The sequence below is a fragment of the Simochromis diagramma genome, unplaced genomic scaffold (genome assembly GCF_900408965.1).
Source record: "Simochromis diagramma unplaced genomic scaffold, fSimDia1.1 OVJJ01000333.1, whole genome shotgun sequence".
NCBI classification, from domain to species: Eukaryota; Metazoa; Chordata; class Actinopteri; order Cichliformes; family Cichlidae; genus Simochromis; species Simochromis diagramma.
Window position 1 is genome coordinate 3,954,039 of NW_024386765.1, and position 18,648 is coordinate 3,972,686.

An 18,648-nucleotide genomic window follows, 5' to 3' on the forward strand; every position below is an offset into this window, starting at 1 on the left:
CTGAGGAAACTGGAGTATCTGACCCTGCCTGGAGCTGACAACAAAACATAAAAAGGTTACCTATTTCCCCTCAGCTGGCATCTGTAGGAAAATATACCCTTTTTTCAGATTTTCAGTCTTTTTCTAAGTAACACACACTAGTGGAAGAATGTGATTTTTAAATTATTTACAAAGGTCTATATGTTGTGGGGCAAGAAAACATCAAATAAAAAAAGATGATCAGGGTCACAGATAATCAGAATCAGAAATACTTTATTAATTTCGAAGGAAATTATGGGTTACAGCACGCTAAATGGCACATGCACACTTACAAAGGAACCCTCTGACCAAACATAGTTTACACATGCATCACATTGGGGAAACATGTCAGAGAGGTAGGCTGATAGGAAAAAAAACTACGAAAATACACAACATGAGGTGGGAGGAGGAGAAAAAAAAACTCCACTCAGACTGAGCTCCTAATGGGAGAACAGTTTGAGAACAAAAAAAAAACACCCCACAGAAACACAAGATAAGCAACAGGGGTGGGTAAAGGGTGAGACAGAGCCGGTGTAGACAGCGCATCTGGTCCTGCAGCATGTCTGCACTGGTCCAGTCGACCCGCCATCTTCCCCGGGTGGGGACAAGCATTGAAGGCGTTTGGAAAGGGAGGGGGGGTGAGTGTGTATCAGTGTATGTGTATGTGTTTGTGTGTGTGTCCTGAGTTAGCTGAGAGTGTGTCCTTCGCCCAGCCAGGCGAAGTAAACAGTCTGCCAGCCGACCCAGGTGGCCTTGCGTAGGATAGGAAGGAACAGTCTAAACACCGTCTGTTATCAGGGTGAGAATTTGTTATGTTCAGCTCCAACCTAAGCTCCCTAATTTCCTTCGGGATTAATAAAGCATTCTGATTCTGATTCTGAACCTTGATCCACAGCTGGCACCGATATGGTAGCCGCATGAAATGATGGTGGTGATTCCTTTAGTGCAAACAACTGCATAATGACCCTCGGGCTCTCCCGAGCCCAGGCTTCTCGTTGAGAAGTGGGTGTCAATTGCATTCAGGGACCATTTGATCAAATCCATAATTCCTCTTTTAGGTTTTAGAGAACAGACTGTGAGAGTGTTGAGTAGTAGAGCAGTGAGCAGATGAATGCTTTAGCTTGGACAAGCAAATAGACTGAGCAAAAATGAAAGTTCATCAAACTTCTGTCATATTAGATATTGTTTATTGCAATAAATTCACACTAATTATCTTCAAACTACCTGCAACCACGACTATATTCCTGGAGAGCTGAAGTTAAGCTTGTTTGCTGTGGTCACAGGCTGACTTTTGTGTGTTTCAGACCAGTGATGATCTCAGTAACTTCAGTACAGTTGTGGTCAGAAGTCATGTGCATGAACATCATGGTTGTTGTGGGCTTTTAATGATTTTGCTGAACCGTTCTTTTTCCAGAGTGATTTTACACCTTCAAATATTAACATACATCCACTTAAATCTTTTATTAGTGGTGCTGAAGGTTCTTCAGTGTCTTTCAACTACACAAGGCCTATTATTAACTGATTATGGTTGATTACATGATAGAAAACAGCACTCAGTAGATTCACCAATACTCAGAACAAAGTCCAAGGAGCTAAGAGCTGTTTGGCTACAATGACGGTATATTTGCAGAAATAAAGGTGAGGCTTTCTAACCAAAGAGCACTGGGTCAACTGTCACACATGGAGGTGCTAGCATCAGCTTTTAACCATAAGAAACCAAACACTTTAAATGAACTCTATCATTTCTGACAAAAAGTGGTCATATATTTGGCCATAATTATACCAGAAGCTTGTTGATGGCTAATAAAAATATGTGGTCGAGGTGCATCTTGGAGAGGATCAAATATTAGTGGCGTTTGGACTGCACCCAATTCTTGTTTTTAAGCCATTCAAGATAATACGATGTACAATCATTCCAGCAAAGGAAAAGACCAGTTCAAAGAAATCCTTAAAGTCCAAAATTACCATGATATTCATGCCTGTGATGAGTGTCTGCAAAACTTCTGACCACGACTGCATGTCTGCACGGTCTTCATATCAGGTTTACAGAGAGCACTGTGATGCTGGCTTGCTTATGAGTGGAATGAGAAAAACCTACAAAATGTCAGTGTACACCTGTGAGGTAATGACCGTCATGTCTTCTGAACTTTTATCTGACCTATATACAAAATCATAAATAATCTGGGAAATTAGCTTATTTTCTTATATATGTGTTTCATCAAACCAACAGCAGACAAACATTCCAGCGTCGTCTCCATCACTCACCATCAGCTTCCGCCCACTGCAAACGTATTTTCATCTGTTCAGGTTTCAGTGCTGGTTTTAATCGACCTGTCTGTGTGTAATTCCATTTCCTTCAGCACATTTGTTACAGCTCTGTCACCCGCACTGAAACACTGACTCCTGTTTCTTTATTTTCTGTGTTTTCTTGTTTATTGTCTGTTTTCAGTGCTTTGAGTTTTCTGTGTAACCTACATGAAATCCAGTCATGTTCCAGAAATGACTGAGCATGCAGCTCGCGGTCCCCCTAGTGGTTGTGAGGGTTATCTGCATCCTTGTCAGCAGGGAGGAAGAAACAGCTCTTCAGACCATGTGAACGGATGTCGGCGAGTTAGGATGAATTACGGTGCGCTCACAGTGTTCTTAAGTTTGAACTGCCTGTTATTTGTACTCATTAACATGTAAACCAGCGGAGACACTGAAAATTTGTAAGATGGGTTTTTTTTTCTTGCTTCTTACTTTAAGCCAGAGCTGACTTCATGAGGAAGTTAATCCCGAGGACTCGCGGGGTGCAGGCACTGCGTGTGATCTGCTAACCTGGCGCCTACAAATGTAATACCGGGGTCGTGCCAAAAAGCGTTTTCTAGCATTTGCCATCAAATGTTAGGGGAATTTAAACTCCCATAAATGACTTGATAACAATCTAAGTCAAAAATATTTCTCATGAACGATATGAAGTCATTTTGAGTCAGAAACAACTTCCCTAACACAAACTAGACTACAACTGGACTTTTTTATAGTCTTTATTTATTTGGGTCATTTGGATCAAGCTTCATTGACATTAAAATGTGTTTTCAAGAGAGATCTACTCAAGAGGGACACAGAAAGTTTAAGAAATATATCACTGCAGTTCCATAAACATACTTTAAGTGACCAAAATGGACTGGACTGATTATAATCTAAAGTCATAAAGATACTACAAAAACAGGTCATTTCTTTATTTTATACATAACCCCTTTATAAATCCTGTTCTCTACAGTCTATTTACTGATATAAGTAAAAATATCAGACGTAAAATAAACAAACAAACAAACCAAATAAACTCATTGAACCATCATTCAATCACTTTTTGGCACAGCACCAGCTGCTGCTGTTTACATGACAGGTAACGTCCTTTTGACTTGCTCTCACCAGGATCTGCAGTTGTGCTGTAAACATACAATGAAGCCCAATTTGACTAGAATATCAAGTGAAATGTTTAACAAACTAAAATAATAAAGTAGATCAGCTCCTTGGCTGGCAGCTGCCAGCAGACTAACGGCTCTGAAAGGTAAAATTAGCTGATAATCTCAAATGATCCAGCCTTAACACAGTCACAGCATTTTGTTTCAGGTAAAGTGTGTTTAAAAACCTTCACCGATGACTTCATGAAGTGAGCTCTTTGTCTTCTTTCTGTCACAGCAACACAAGTCTCATTTTTGTTAATGACGAGCTGCGCTGTTGGAGCAGCTGTGCGTGTGTGTGAGTGCACTGTAACATCACAACATCAAGAACACTGTGCAGTTAAGCCTGTTTTTATCCTGTCCTGTCTCCAGTAGAAGAGTTGGCAAAATATAACATTAGAAAACAATGTCAGAAAATAATACTAAATGACACTGTTATCACCCCTTTTTATAAAGATACTTTTAAGGGTGCTATCACGAACTTTTTAGGTGCTTGACGGCCCCTAAAAAGCTCTAAATTTGCCTGTGCTTGATATTTCCAGTCTGACCTACTTTGAGTGTTCGTGATGTAAAACCAGTGCGTGCATGCAGAGTAAAGAGTTTGTGGAACGCTGGGCGGTTTGTTTGAGCTCGTTTTGTCAGATATTCCCAGCGATGTCGAGTCCCTCGAGCTTCCTGTTGTCTCGTGTTGCAGCAGTACCCACTCACCTAACCACCTACTGGGTTTTTGAACACTTTTCCACTTTGAACCACTTTGAATGTGCAGATAAGAACATGTGAGCAGACTTGAAGTGAGGTAATCAGACAGATCACCTCAGACATCTTCTGAAACATCTGCATCATCAGGTCTACAGACAACACGAGGACTCTCAGCCTCACAGTGGGACTGCTGCTCGTGCTGTTCGCTGTTTGCTGCTGTGATGCCTCGTGTAAGTCTGTCAGCCTACTCTCTGCTCCAGACTGGAGGGAAATTCTACTGTAACTGCCAAACTCTGCATTTTTCCTCTAATTTAGTGAATAATAAAAACAATTAATCAAATTAAGAAATACTTTTAATTTCATGTATTTTCACTCCTTTGTCCCCACAGCAGGAAATGCAGTGCTCTGTATTAACCCTTTCATGCATGAATTATGACAACCTCAATCAGGGTTTTTTTTTCTTAAGTATTTTTATTTATCTTTAGGCATGAATAAAATCTTGTATCTGAACTTGTATGTGCATTTTTTTAAATGTGTACTTTTTTCATTTTTTTAAACATGGCAGTGTATGGAGTGACACATCAGTGTCCAGTGTAGTGGTTTATGTGCAAGTATACAATCAACACTGACACAAATACAATAAAACAGTCTTTGAATAGCTGTCCACTGTAGTGGCCACTATGTGTGACAGGGTTAAAGTAAAAAACAAAAAAACTTTCACTGTAATTTTCACACATGCAAAGCAAAATGTGGCCATATTTTGGGCACCCTTGATTATAAAATCAGATTTAAGTGTATTTTTTTCCCTTAGTGTCTCCATCTGGATAGAGTAAACTATGTTTCTGTTGCCCCATTAGCTTTAATTATTTAAAAACATATGAAAGTGTTTGTGATGTGTTGGATGTCTCCACATACAGACACAGTGGTGAAACAAATCTGTTTTTCTCTCACTGCTCGTTTAGTTTGCTGTTATAAGTTCTTTGAAAACAGGATCCCAAAGTCACACATCCTCTCCATCAGCAAAACCTACAGCCTTTGCTCAACACCGGCATTTGTGTAAGTCTGTGATTTACTGGCTTTTTGATACAGTCACTAATATTTGCCAAAGTGATGTGTTATCCTCCACAGTGAAGCATTCAGTCAAATCTGTGACATTGATCCAGAATGATGATACGGATTTTTCTGCAGGATTGAGACACTCAGAGGGGAGTACTGTGTGAGGCAGACTGTGAAGTGGGCAATGACTCAATTTATCAAACAAGAGACAAAGAAACAATTAACACATCAAGCACCTGCTGCAGCATCGATGAATGCCTCGAGCAGAAATACATCAGCCACTCCATAAAGTCTCTTTGTAAACATGAAGAGCTGCTGAAGCTTTAACCTCTGCACACTTTACCTGCTTTGTTACTGTTAATGTTACTAAAGAGAGGGTACATTTATTATGCACTGATTTCAGATATTCCCATTAAAAATCATAATATTAGAGTCATAATTTGGTTCAAATGTTAAATGTCAGCTTTGACATGTATGTCAGTAATAAAAATGATTATCAAATTGTACCTGATTCTTGTTTAAAATCATTAAAGACACATCGTTAAAGGTACAATCATTCCACCCTGGCAAAAGACTAGTTCAAAGAAGTCATTAAAGTCCAAAATGACCATGATATTCAGGATCATACTTCTGACCACACTCGTTGCAGTGACTCCCGGGCTAGGCGAGTAGCTTCTGCAGATCCTAGGAACAACATCCAATATCTCTGTCCAGAAGAGTGCAGTCCAAGGAACGGCTAAAATAACAGCCATTATTTCCTACAAATTTTCACAATAAAAGCCCCGTTAAAAGAATCAAATGTTTGCAGGGCCACAGGGCTTTTAATTTGAAATCATCCAGGAAATCCAGATCCAGCGATTGTAAAAGAGTCGTGATTTTAAGAGTGAATCAGGAGCTCTAAACTGAACTGTTTCCAGTTCAGTTCTACAAACACAAGCTTCCCTGTCGCTAGAGCTTAATTGTCTTTATGTTCTATATTTAGTTTTTAAACATTTAAGTTCATAACACTAAACACACAAATTACACAAATGAGGTGATTTTAATTCTCTCCAACTGAGACTGAACTTGTAGCTAGAGGTCCCCCTAGTGGCTGCGAGGGTTATCTGCATCTGTACAGTCTGCAGCTCTTCAGCAGATGATGTGAATAAATGTCAGTGAGTTAAGATGAATGATGGTGCTTTGACAATGTTGACAAATTAGACAAAATGTGAGGATGAAATTCCTGCTGACCAGGACCTAGGATCAAAGCAATAACAGACGATAACAGAACGTATCAAATGCCACGATTATGACATCATGAAATGACTGTGATCCTGCTGAATGCCACAGGCAGAAATGCTTCAGGTTCTCCATGAAACTACTTTATAAACCAGAATAGTTGCTGGAGTTTGAACCTTTTCATTCTCTACCTGCAGTGTTTTCATGTTTTCATTCTCCCTCTTAAAGGCTCTCACTTATTTTTGAGAGCTCTCCTGTTTCCTCTCTTCTCTTTACCCTCACCCTGACATTGCCTCTGAGCTCATGCTGCTGGAGCTGTCTTCCTTCACTGTTGCCAAGTATTCCTCACAAGCTATCATCTGATTGTTGTGTTTTCCCTTTAATGTTATAGAGCTTGCAATGGTTTTTGAGCAGTTTCTTGTCCCCACCAGATCTGCACATAGCTCATAGTGAAGGTGTGACAGGCTGGTAGGTACAGACTAGTCTATGGTGAATGTAGAACTATGTACAGGTGTTGACTTTACTAACAGCTGTAAATTAAAATCTTTTATAGCATTTAATATAGTAACAGGGCTACTTTAAAGACAAACTTGAGTCCAACCTGTATTTATGCAAATGAATCAAATTAAAACAAGAGAACTTTGATAAAGTTTGAAAACATAAAGCCTAACAGATTTAGAAAGAGTAAAAAAAAAAAGGTAAAATAAAATGGAGTAAAATAAAAAAAAGATCAAACACACAGCAGAGCTAGCAGCCTTGCTGTTGAAATAACTATTGTTCATTTAAATATTCATGTGCCTCTATATTTATTTGATTGAAAGAGCCACATGTGTTTCTTCCTTGAGGTAACCGTTGCTGTGAATTAGGGCTACATACCTGATGAGACTTTATTTTGTTTTTCAAATTTCAAATGTCCCTTTGTTCTAAACTGGTCAGGTTTATGAATATTTTCCATTAATACTGAAATATACACTCACTGCTCACTCTCTGTGACTCAGATTCAACACGGTGCTTTAACCATTCCTCTTATTCTTTGGTCCATGTTGTTGCGGCAGCATCACATACATTACTGCAAATTTATCAGCTGCACATTCATGATATATATTTCCTGCTCCACCACATCTCAAAGATGCTCTATTGAATTGAGATGTGATGACTGTGGAGGCCATTTGAGTACAGTGAACAAACTTTCATGTCCCAGAAACCAGTTTAAGATCATTTGAGTTTTATCCTGCTGAAAGCAGTCATTACAAGGTCATAAAGGGATGGACATGATAGGCTGTGGTGTTTAGATGATGCTCAGTTGGTGCTAAGAGGCCCAAAGTGTGTCAAGAAAATGTCCAGCAGTTTACACCACCTTGTGAGCCTACCATCCAAATAACACAGCAGAAAAAAAAAGCACCTTGAGGCGACTGTTGCTGTGATTTGGCGCTGTGTAAATAAAATTGAATTGAATTGTGTCAGAGTATTTTTGTTTTTAAAGGTTTTATTATTCATATAATAATCAGCTAAGAGTGTTTATATTTCTGTTCTGTACTCAACCAGCTGCATATTTTAATTGCTGGCTCCCTACTTTATAACGGAAACTGTTTGCCTTCACATTGTCACTGTTTGCCTTCACATTAAGGCAAAGGAAACCGCCACCCAAGAGTAAGAAACAACCTTGTAGAGAACACAAAGTTTTTGAGAAACCACACCTGCGTTCTTGACAAGATAAGGATGTTATTCCCTTTTTTGTATGCTTCATGTGGAAAATTGAAATCAGTCTCCCCTGAGTCCTCACCCTACTAAAACACTACGGCGATTTTCTTGAGCTTGATTCAGAATCAGCAACTTCGCTACAGTTAGCAAAGCTACTTACCAACTATCATAAACTTTAATGATAATTCAAACAAACTTGTTTCTCCCCTTTCTTTCTGACAGAAACACCCAGACACGTAACACAGATCCCACTGACAGAGTCCTCTCAGAGAGGCAGACACTCAGGTAACTCAAATATAACTAGCTGAGTTAGTTTGCCAAACAGAATAGCAGTAGTTTCTATCTCTTAGGCCAAGACAAATAGAATAAAACAGCCTTTTATTGTCATTGTACATGCACAACAAAATTGTGGGTGTGCTGCACCAACTGTGCACAAGTAAAATATAAATAGTAGGACAGCAAGAATAAACAATAGACAAGAGTAATATATAAAGGTTAGAGTTACAGCATACAAAACAAGAAAAAAGTACACAGTAGAACAGTTTTCAAACTGCTTGGAAGTAGTGCAAAGGACTTGGTCTGAGCAGAGTCTGTGTGTGGGTGGCCTGAGTGATAACAGGTACTCAGACCATGGCTCACATTAGTGGGTCAAACAGGTGGTGACGCTCTCGTCTGAGGAGTGGTAGCAGCATATGGTGTTATGGTTAAGTACCTTTACAGTTCTCAAACTTTTCACAGTTAGTACCACCTAACCAAATATATGGCTCTTAATAATAATGGATTGGATTCATATAGCGCTTTTCAAGGCACCCAAAACGCTTTACAATACCACTATTCATTCACTCTCACATTCATACACTGGTGGAGGCAAGCTACGGTTGTAGCCACAGCTGCCCTGGGGCAGACTGACAGAAGCGAGGCTGCCATTTCGCGCCATCAGCCCCTCTGGCCAACACCAGTAGGCAGTAGGGTAAAGTGTCTTGCCCAAGGACACAACGACCAGGACAGAGAGCACGGGGATCGAACCGGCGACAGATACGCTTCCCAACCCCCTGAGCCACGGTCGCCCTTAAAGTACCACCATTATGACTGACATTAAAGTGCAGTAGTATGGGCGTATTTAACACCATGTACAGTTTACACAAGACAATCTAATTTCTTATATGTATGTTATTTATTTTAACTGTCATAAACAGGATGTGACAAGTGACAATAAAATCAGATTTAAGTATAACAAATGTACTGCATTAAAACATTCACAGCAGGTGGGATATCCAATCTTTGAATGATGACCTGATGAATCCTGCTTCCGGGTCCAAACTACTCTGTGTATATTAAGGCTATTGTGTTTTTAACATGTTTTAATGCTTCTGTATCTTCTTTTATTTAATCTGAACAAGCCCCTGAAACAAGGCAGTGATCACCGTCGGTCTCTCTCTGTTTTTATTACCATTATTCATTTTAAAGCTCAGTTTTTAAAACCATATGATGTAACTACAGCCCACCCCATGCAGCAGTATATTAATGACTAACCTTGATTATCTCAGTTGTTCTGACTGAAGTTTAGTCTGTTTATATCATCCCGACATGCGAAAAGGTTAGTGTTCATCCTCCAGCTTCACTGTGCTAATGTGTTTATATTATGCTAACCATAGCCATGTAGCTAGCTAGCACATCATTATATACCAGGTAGCCCAACTTCAGTAACCCTAAAAACATCATTATTGACATTTATGTTGGAAGTGATAGCAGAACTGTTTAATTGTTTAGAAATCTCTCAATCAGAACATGGTATATTATTTCATCTTAAAATTTTGGGGGGAGACTTCCCGCGTACCACTAGAGGGAGCCCGCGTATCACCAGTAGTATGTGTACCACAGTTTGAGAACCACTGCTTTACAGAAAATACACTATATTGCCTAAAGTATTTACTTTTCTGCCATCACATATGAACTTGAGTGACATCCCACTCCTTATCCATAGGGTTTAATATGATGCCGGCCCACCCTGTGCAGCCATAACAGATTCAACTTTTCTCGAAGGCTTTTCACAAGGAGATTGTTTATGGGAATTTTTGACCGTTCTTCCAGAAGCTAATTTGTGAGGACAGACACTGTTAGACGTGAAGACATAGCTCACAGTCTCCGCTCTAATTCATCCTAAAGGTGTTCTGTTGTCTTGAGGTCAGGACTCACACCAAACTAGCTCATCCATGTCTTTATGGACCTTGCATTGTACCCATGTTAACAGGAAGAAGCCAACTCCAAACTGTTCCCACCAAGTTGGGATTTGCATCTGCATCTGATGGTCAACATGGAAACTCATCAATCAAGCTCTCTACACACTGTTCTTGAAATAATCTTAAGGTCACAAGAAGTTTGGAAGTCTGTAGTGACTGAACGTTGGCGACCTCTCTAGATTATGCAGCTCAGTGCTGACTCCGTGATATTACGTGGTCGTACCGTTTTGTGGCTGAGTTGCTCTGATTCGCTTCCACTTAGTTATAGTACCACTACCAGCTGCCTGTGGAATATTCAACTAACTGTGATCTCAAGCAGGCAACTGTTTTCTTACAACACCTCCAAATGTATCATTTTGTGCAGTCTGAAATATGTCTATAATATGATCACATCAGGTGATTAACAGCACTCACAATTTTTATGTGATTATTGTTTAAAAAAAAGAAAAGAGTTTGAGCCTTATGTGAGCTGGTCTGACATCTCTGATTGAGATGGTTTTTCTTCTTTAAATGATCCTTTAAATCTTAATCTTTTCTGCAGGATCAACACAGCCAGAGGGCTTTTCAGTGTGAGACAGACTGAGGAGTGGGCAATGAGAGTGGGGTGGGGTTGAGTTTCCATAACTGAGCAGCTCCTGCAGGTGTAATGCATGTGTGGCCTGGTACCTTTGTTATGCATTTTTACAGTTTTAGTTTCAGTCTAAAGTCCTGATGTAGGTCAAGCACATCGGAGAGCCAGCAGCCTTTGTATTTAAAGCCAAACGCTCCCAGAATAACTGCTGATCAGAGTCACATGTGCTAAAACTTGTGGTTGCTGTGAATTTGTGTTGCATAAATAAAACTGACCTGAGCTGAATATTACTTTGATGTGTTTTTGATGTGAAACTTGAAGTTTGCTCTTTAATGTGTTAATTCCTATTTTCTGGACCTTGATGGTGCAACACTGTCTGTCGGGACAAAAACGTGTAAAAGAGAGTTTGTTTAGTTTTTTCACTTATAAAGGTACTCTGTTTTAAACGGGGGAGGTGTTTGAATATTTTCCATGAAAACTGAATCATACAGGCCACTTTATTAGGTACAGCTTGCTAGTACTCGGTTTAACACCGTGTTCCTTCAGAGCTGTCATAATTCTTGGTGTCATAGATTCAACAAAGTGCTGAAAACTTTCCTCAGATTTTGGTCCATGTTGACATGACAGCATCACACACTTGCTGCAGCTGTATCTGCTGCACATTCGTGCTTGAATGCATTGCAGTTTTGTATGTTGCCATGTGACTGGCTGATTATTTGAGATAACGAGATAATTTTGAACAGGTGTACCTAATAAAGAGGCCAGTGAGTGTATATAGGAATGTAATTGATGATTAAGGAGGAGTACCGGTGACAAATATGTAATGAGAGGAGAGATTTAACAGGGGAAACATGAGGACTGAATAATATGTATTAAAACATTAGTAAATCTGGATATTTGCAGCTTGACTTGATCTGAAAGTCTGCAGTGCAAAGGCATCACCGAACACTGAGCGGTTTGTTTCAGCTTGTTTTATCAGAGGATCAGAGCTGTGGTGAGTCCCTGAATCTTCCTGTTATTGAAGCTTACAAGCACAGTTTGGTCGGTGCTGCAGTTTTCTCACAGTTAAACCTGCACATAAGAACATACAGAGCTTTAAGCTGTGGGTGATGAGGACAGATCACCTCAGACATCATCAGATCTACAGTGAAGTAAACATGAAGAGTCTCAGCTTCACAGTGGGACTGCTGCTCAGTGTTTACTCCTGCAATGCTGATTGTAAGTCTGTTAGCCTGCTTCCTGCTCCATGAGGAAAATGCCACTATTTAAAAAATAATAATAATTTCATTATTGAAATTGCAAATGGCTTCAGATATATTGTCTGTATTATCAATATCTTCATTAAACAGCATAAATGTAAGTGTGTCTGTGTGTATTACCACATTTATGATAAAAATATTATAAATATGATCTCTGCCATCCAAATAACATCACAGCAATATTAGTAAGCTTGTTAGGTAGATAACACAGAAATAATCTTTATTTGTGTTAAATAAAAACTGCAGTTTCATATTTTGACAACCTTAATATGATATCGATCAGAAACACCAAAAAAGTGTGCTATATACATATATATTTAAAACTCCCCCATCCTTCAAGCTCGGGTCCTCTACCAGAGGCCTGGGAGCTGCGGATCCTCCACAGTATCTTAGCTGTTCCCAGGACTGCGCTCTTCTGGACAGAGATCTCCGATGTTGTTCCTGGGATCTGCTGGAGCCACTCGCCTAGCTTGGGAGTCACCGCACCTAGTGCTCCGATTACCACTGGGACCAGTGTCACCTTCACCCTCCACATCTTCTCGAGCTCTTCTCTGAGCCCTTGGCACTTCTCCAGCTTCTTGTGTTCTTTCTTCCTGATGTTGCTGTCTTTCGGTATCGCTACATCTGTCCCTACGTCACTGCATCTGTCATTCTCCACCACCCTTGGGAAATGGTGGAGAATGACCTTGGAACTTTCAGGCCATTCGGATGTTTCTGTACACTATGCCGGCCACTTGGTTATGGCGTTCCCTGTATGCCTTGCCTGCTAGCATCTTACACTCTGCTGTTATGTGCTGGATTGTCTCAGGGGCATCTTTACACAGCCTGCACCTGGGGTCCTACCTGGTGTGATAGACCCCAGCCCCTATCTGCCATGACTAGTACCTCTGTGCTGTCTTTCAGTCCAGCTTTGTCCAGCCACTGGGAGGATTTCTGGAAGTCAGCCACCTCAGCTATCTGTTGGTGATACATACCGTGCAGGGGCCTGTCCTTCCATGATGGTTCCTCCTCTTCCTCCATTTTCTTGGGTTTCTGCTGAGGTATTCAATGACCACGCAGTCAGTTGAGGCCATCTTCCTGATGTCTTCGTGGATGTGTGCTGTTGATTGACGATTGATGGTTGTCGTAGTCAGTATCTCTAGACAGTCTTGTTAATGATCTCACTGGGGGGGTTCAGGCCTATGCAGAACAGCAGTGGGGACAGAGCATCTCCTTGGTACATCCCGCATTTGATGGTGACTTCTGCTATTGGCTTAAAGTTGGCCTCTTGTGTTGTACGCCACATCCCCATGACCCTAATGAAGGCTCTTAGGGTCCTGCTTTCTTGGATATCTGCTACTGTGATGACTACTGGACCCTTTTAAGGAGGTTGCTGTAGTCTCGTAGATCCACTAGACAATGAGCATTGCCGTTATGGGTTGCGTCCTTCTCCTACATAAGCTCTTCCAGTATTGCTCCATGTGTGGGGGTGATGATATCTCCCCTCTGACCTGTCGTCCTGGATCCCCCTTGCTGTAGCATGTGTGTTGTGCCTCGTCAATCCCTAGCTTTGAGAGCAGTCCCTTCTTCCGAATGTTGAAAAACTGAGCTACTAGCTGTTTCGCCATCAGTGCAGATGCTGGGTATTGAAGATTCCATAGGTCCCTCATCCTATTCATGTAGGATGCACTCAACTGGCCTTCCCAGCTGTTCTAATCCAGAGGGAAGTCACTATGAATCAAAGTTAAATAACTGTAATGGATCCACGGGTCAGGGAGGAAAAGATCCACCAGAGAGAGGAGACAATGTTAAATCCTTGTCCAAAGGAAAACAGCGTTTGAAATCCAAGTAAGTGTTAACACTGGAGTGTGAGCAGCTGAGGAAGGTAATCCAGGTTCAGTTGACGGATGAAGCAGCTTGCTTGTATGGGGATGAGGACTGAAGACAGGAGGTTCTTCAGCAGGCAGAATCAGACTCAAGGTGGGCGTCCAGCTGGCCACAACCTCAGCATTTTAAACCTTTTATTGCAGTTCCTTGGTTAAAGGTTGGCGTGATTGTGGCCTTTTGTAACACACACACACACACACACATGCAGGCACACAAAGACAATGAATTTGTTTACATTTAATCAAAGCCAAAGACTTTCTCTAACTCTAACTGGAGTAATTTTGTAACTGACTCCAATCCAGCCTAGAAATATGGTGCATGCTAACATAATACATCCATAATACATATTATTGTGTGGAAAACCTGACTATGGCTAATGAAATGCACTTTAATATTTTGTGTGCAGAGTAAATGATTTGAATAACCTTGAACTGATGCACATCAGACATGTGCAGTTGTCTTATGAGTTGCCTTGTGATTCCTCTGCAGCCCAAATAAAGAAAAGTTGTGTAGAAAATGATGATTTCTGAGTATTACTAAAGATTATGAAATGACAAGAAACAGGTAATGAAGGAAATTAATCAATGAATGAAGCACAAAAATATCCGAATTGAATTGATCATCATAAGACCTTGATATTTGCAACTTGATCTACAAATTTGAGTGTATGTTATCAGATATATCGAGACCCTGAAACTTCCTGTTATCTCATGTTGCAGAAAAATCCAATCTATTAACTATCTGGGGCTGTTGATTGTTTTTCCACTTTTCTTAGAATTAGTTTCGATGTGCAGATGAGAACGTGACTTAAAGCAGGGTGATCGGAACGATCATTCAGACATCTTCTGAAACATCAGCATCATCAGGTCTACAGTGAAGTCAGCATGAAGACTCTCAGCCTGACAGTGGGACTGCTGCTCGTGCTGTTCACCGTTTACCACAGCGATGCCTGTAAGTCTGCTTCTTGTACTTGTGTTAGATCAGTTTTTGAATTTCTGTCTTTCTCTTCATTCAGACACAGAGTGAGACAGAGCGAGGACATCAAACTCATATAAGTTCATGGTCATGAAGACCAATGTTGATCTCAAGTGGGCTGGAAGTTCCTACCTGTAATTTTATCACTCTTCAAAGTCAGATTGAATCCTTGCGGAAAAAGTGTGGTCACATGTCCGGCATGTCCTTCATTGAGACAGATTTTTTTTTCCTTAAATTTGTTTTTGTATCTTCTATCTATTTCTATCTTTCATGTCTTTGCTCAATAATCTGCCTCCAAGACATAAAATGAGAGCCTTCAAATGGTATCTTTCATTAAGATATAACAAATTGTATTTTGTTACCCGATGAGCATTAATCTTAATTATATCTGATATGTTGGAGAAGTCATTAAAAGCAAAAACAGCACTGAGTAATCCCTGTTTCTCTGTTACAGCTAAGGCAGTGAATTCACCCGACTTTTGCTGTTTTGAATTCTTTGACAAACAGATCCCAAAGGCGAACATCGTCTCCATCAACAAAACTCACAGTCAGTGCTCCACACCAGCATTTGTGTAAGTTTGTCTTTCACTGTCTCTTTGATACAATCACTAATGTTTGCCAAGAAATCATCTATAAGTAATGTAAGATCGTCCACATTGATGCCGTAACTCTGCTGTTAGCCGTAAAATATGTGAATATGAGAGCAAAATAATGATACTGATTTTTCTGCAGGATCGAGACACCCAAAAGGCTTTTCTGTGTGAAACAGGATGAGGATTGGGCAGTGAGAGAATTTGTCAAAAGAGCACAATAAATGCATCAAAAATCTGCCATGGCTCCAATAAATGTCACAAGCCAGAAATCATCGGTCACTGCATAAAACTGCTTTGTAGACTCGAGGCAATGCTGCAGTTTCAAACCTCTGCATAACTTACTCGCTTAAATACTGTAACTTTTAATGAAGAGAGAATGAATTTATTTTTTCTGTGTTTTCAAATGTTTGCAAATCACAAATTCAGTTTAACTATTTGGGTAAAATTTTAAACCTCAGATAAATTAATTTCAGTATTTAGTATATGGACAAAAGTATTGGGACTCTTTGAATTCAGGTGTTTTCAGTCTTGTTGCGACAGGTGAATGAAATCAAACATACTTAACAACGGGTCATTCTAAAGCACTCCGTGAGCTCGACTGTAGCACTTCATGACATTTCTTCCATCCTTGATCATCTGTAAATGATATTACAGCAAAGTGAAAGTGCTTAAGAACCACAGAAATACAAAACCACCTCCAGACTTAAAGTCTCCTTGCAGGTTTGATCCACTGTGGTTTCACTTCCTCTGCTATTTATCTCTTTACACACTCATTTTCCTGGCACTAATCTCTAACGCAGAGTTAAAAACAGTTTTAAATGGTTTTGATTCCTCAGACTTTCAGATTATTTCCAGATTCAGACGAAAATTGTGCACAAATTAGAGATGTTCTCATACTTTTGGATCCAGCTGTATATATAACAAGTAGTAAATTTTTCATCATTTTCATTTTTTTCACTGTCTTCATTGTTATGCAGTGTGCCCAGGAGATATTTTATTTTGTATTCTTATAATCAGTTATCATTGATTAATCATTTACCATTGTTGAATCAGTTGACAGAATAATCTTTGAATCACATCTATGTTACTTTGAGCAAATATTAATGTACACAGATGATCAGTACTCTAGTCAGTCTATTGAGGTTCTGTATTATTCTTGTTATCTGCTTAAGTTGTTGCACCTAAGTGCAGTCACACCGCTCAGACCCACCAGTCCTGTTGGACCCAGGCCTGTCTGCGTTCAGTTCTGCACGTACGCCGGCCTGTAACCACATGCACGCACTTGTATAACACACGCACGTTTACACACACACTTAGTAATAATAGGAGGGTCGTCTGAGGACAGTTTTTCTGATACATACACTTTCACAAAATGCACAATGTAATACACACTTGTTTTTCTTTAAGAGTAGCAGTTGATGTCTATATTAGGACAAGGTTTTGAAGAGGAGGGCAATTGTTATCATTTCCAGTAAAGATCCAACTGTGATGTCATAATGGTAATATAAGGAAACGGGATGATCCGTTCGACGAAGGATTGTATTGCAAATTGTCTTTCCCACACTGACTGCGCAAAGTGTGTAATAAAGATCACTATTTTTGACACCTACCTCGGACTGAGCCTTGCTTTCTTCTCTGACCCAAAACGAACCAACTTTAACAATTCTTGGTGCCGAAACCTCGGTGGGGAGGAGTGGAGCCCCGCGGCTCGTCGTGGAGGTGACAAAGGGGCGAAGGCCAGCAGCTTATCTGAGTGACGCCAGGCGAAATAAGAAAGGTGAGTAGTGCCACCTGTTGATGTTTATCCAAAGGCGCTATATTGGAAGTTAAAACTAAATTTAATTAAACAATATTCACTCAGTATAGGCTTCTGGTATTGGTCCATAGTGATCTTGGGTAATTAGTTTATAAACAGGGAATATTGGTCTGTCTAAATTTATTGCTGTTTATTTTGGGGGTGAATTTTGAGTTAAGAGGTTATATGTGTTTAAGACAATACGGTTTAAAGTGTTTAAAGAAGAGGTGAAGTTGATTGGGTGCCAGCCAGTCAACCGGTAGTGTAGGGAATTTGGGTTTTTATTGATTAGTAGAAACGCGGTTTCGGGCCTCAGGTAATTAAACTGGGGGGCAGAGTGCCCACAGTGAGGCTTTTAAAACAACTAAATGTCTTTAGGACGGGGGACGCGGTCCCCTAAGAGCGCAGTTGCTCAGCGCCGTGGCGGCGACTCCTGATCGCGGACGCGTGGTTAGGCTATTTGCTCGGTTGGTTGCCGGGGAAGTTCGAGCATCCCAAACAAACCAAAGTGGTCGACGGAGACCACTTTCCTTACTGCGCTAGATTGATTGACAGGGTCGCGGACCCGGCCGGGACCAGTTAACGTCGTTGGCCTGTGAGCTTTAAGTAAAGCTGAAGGCGTGGGTTTGATACTAGCGCCAGAGGTGGAGCTCCTTCCCAGCTGCGGGAAACGGTTATAAATTAATTAGTATTTAGAAATTAGACCGCGGCCGGCGAGGGCGTTCCCGACGCATGTAATTGATCAGCAAGGCGCGGCCTGGGCTATAGATGCTTTTACTTAGACTTAGTTCCTCCTACGCCGAGCGGCGCATCGGGCAGCTAGTGATCTCCATCGATGTCGGTCAGCAGCGACTGCTTCAGCTTCGTCCCAGGCAATGTCGACAGTTCTCAGATCGTCCATAAATGTTCGACGCCATGTGGTCTTTGGTCGGCCTTGCTTTCGCTTGCCAGTGCGTGGACGCCATGTCATGGCAATCTTAGCTGGGCGATGAGGGGGTAGGCGTAAAATATGTCCCGCAAAGCGAAAGCGCCTTTCTGCAACAACATCGGCTAATGGGCGGGTGCCTGCTCTTCGTAGGACCTCCTCATTTGTTATTCGGTCCCGGTAGGAAATTCTCAGGATTCGCCGCAAGCCACGTTGTTGAAGCACGTTCAGGTGTTGAATAATTGCACTTGTTGAGCGACCAGGTTTTCAACTAGCGAAATGCAGTAGG

At 40.8% G+C, this 18,648-nt stretch overlaps 1 protein-coding gene and 1 long non-coding RNA gene across 2 annotated transcripts; one reads left to right on the forward strand and one right to left on the reverse strand.

Moving 5' to 3' along the window:
* Window positions 1-1,277: 1,277 nt before the first annotated feature.
* LOC120736535 lies at window positions 1,278-8,391 on the reverse strand. The gene is made up of 3 exons (XR_005696526.1): window positions 8,277-8,391; window positions 6,874-6,877; window positions 1,278-1,289 (listed from the first exon to the last, which is right to left on the reverse strand). It is a non-coding gene; the product is annotated as an uncharacterized LOC120736535 (long non-coding RNA).
* Window positions 8,392-14,880: 6,489 nt separating this feature from the next.
* Window positions 14,881-15,921, forward strand: LOC120736521 (C-C motif chemokine 3-like). Its single transcript, XM_040036735.1, has 3 exons — window positions 14,881-15,022; window positions 15,501-15,618; window positions 15,779-15,921. The coding sequence occupies exons 1-3, from the start codon at window positions 14,956-14,958 to the stop codon at window positions 15,858-15,860; spliced, it is 267 nt and encodes an 88-aa protein (XP_039892669.1). The 5' UTR covers window positions 14,881-14,955; the 3' UTR covers window positions 15,861-15,921.
* The last annotated feature ends 2,727 nt before the right edge of the window (window positions 15,922-18,648 follow it).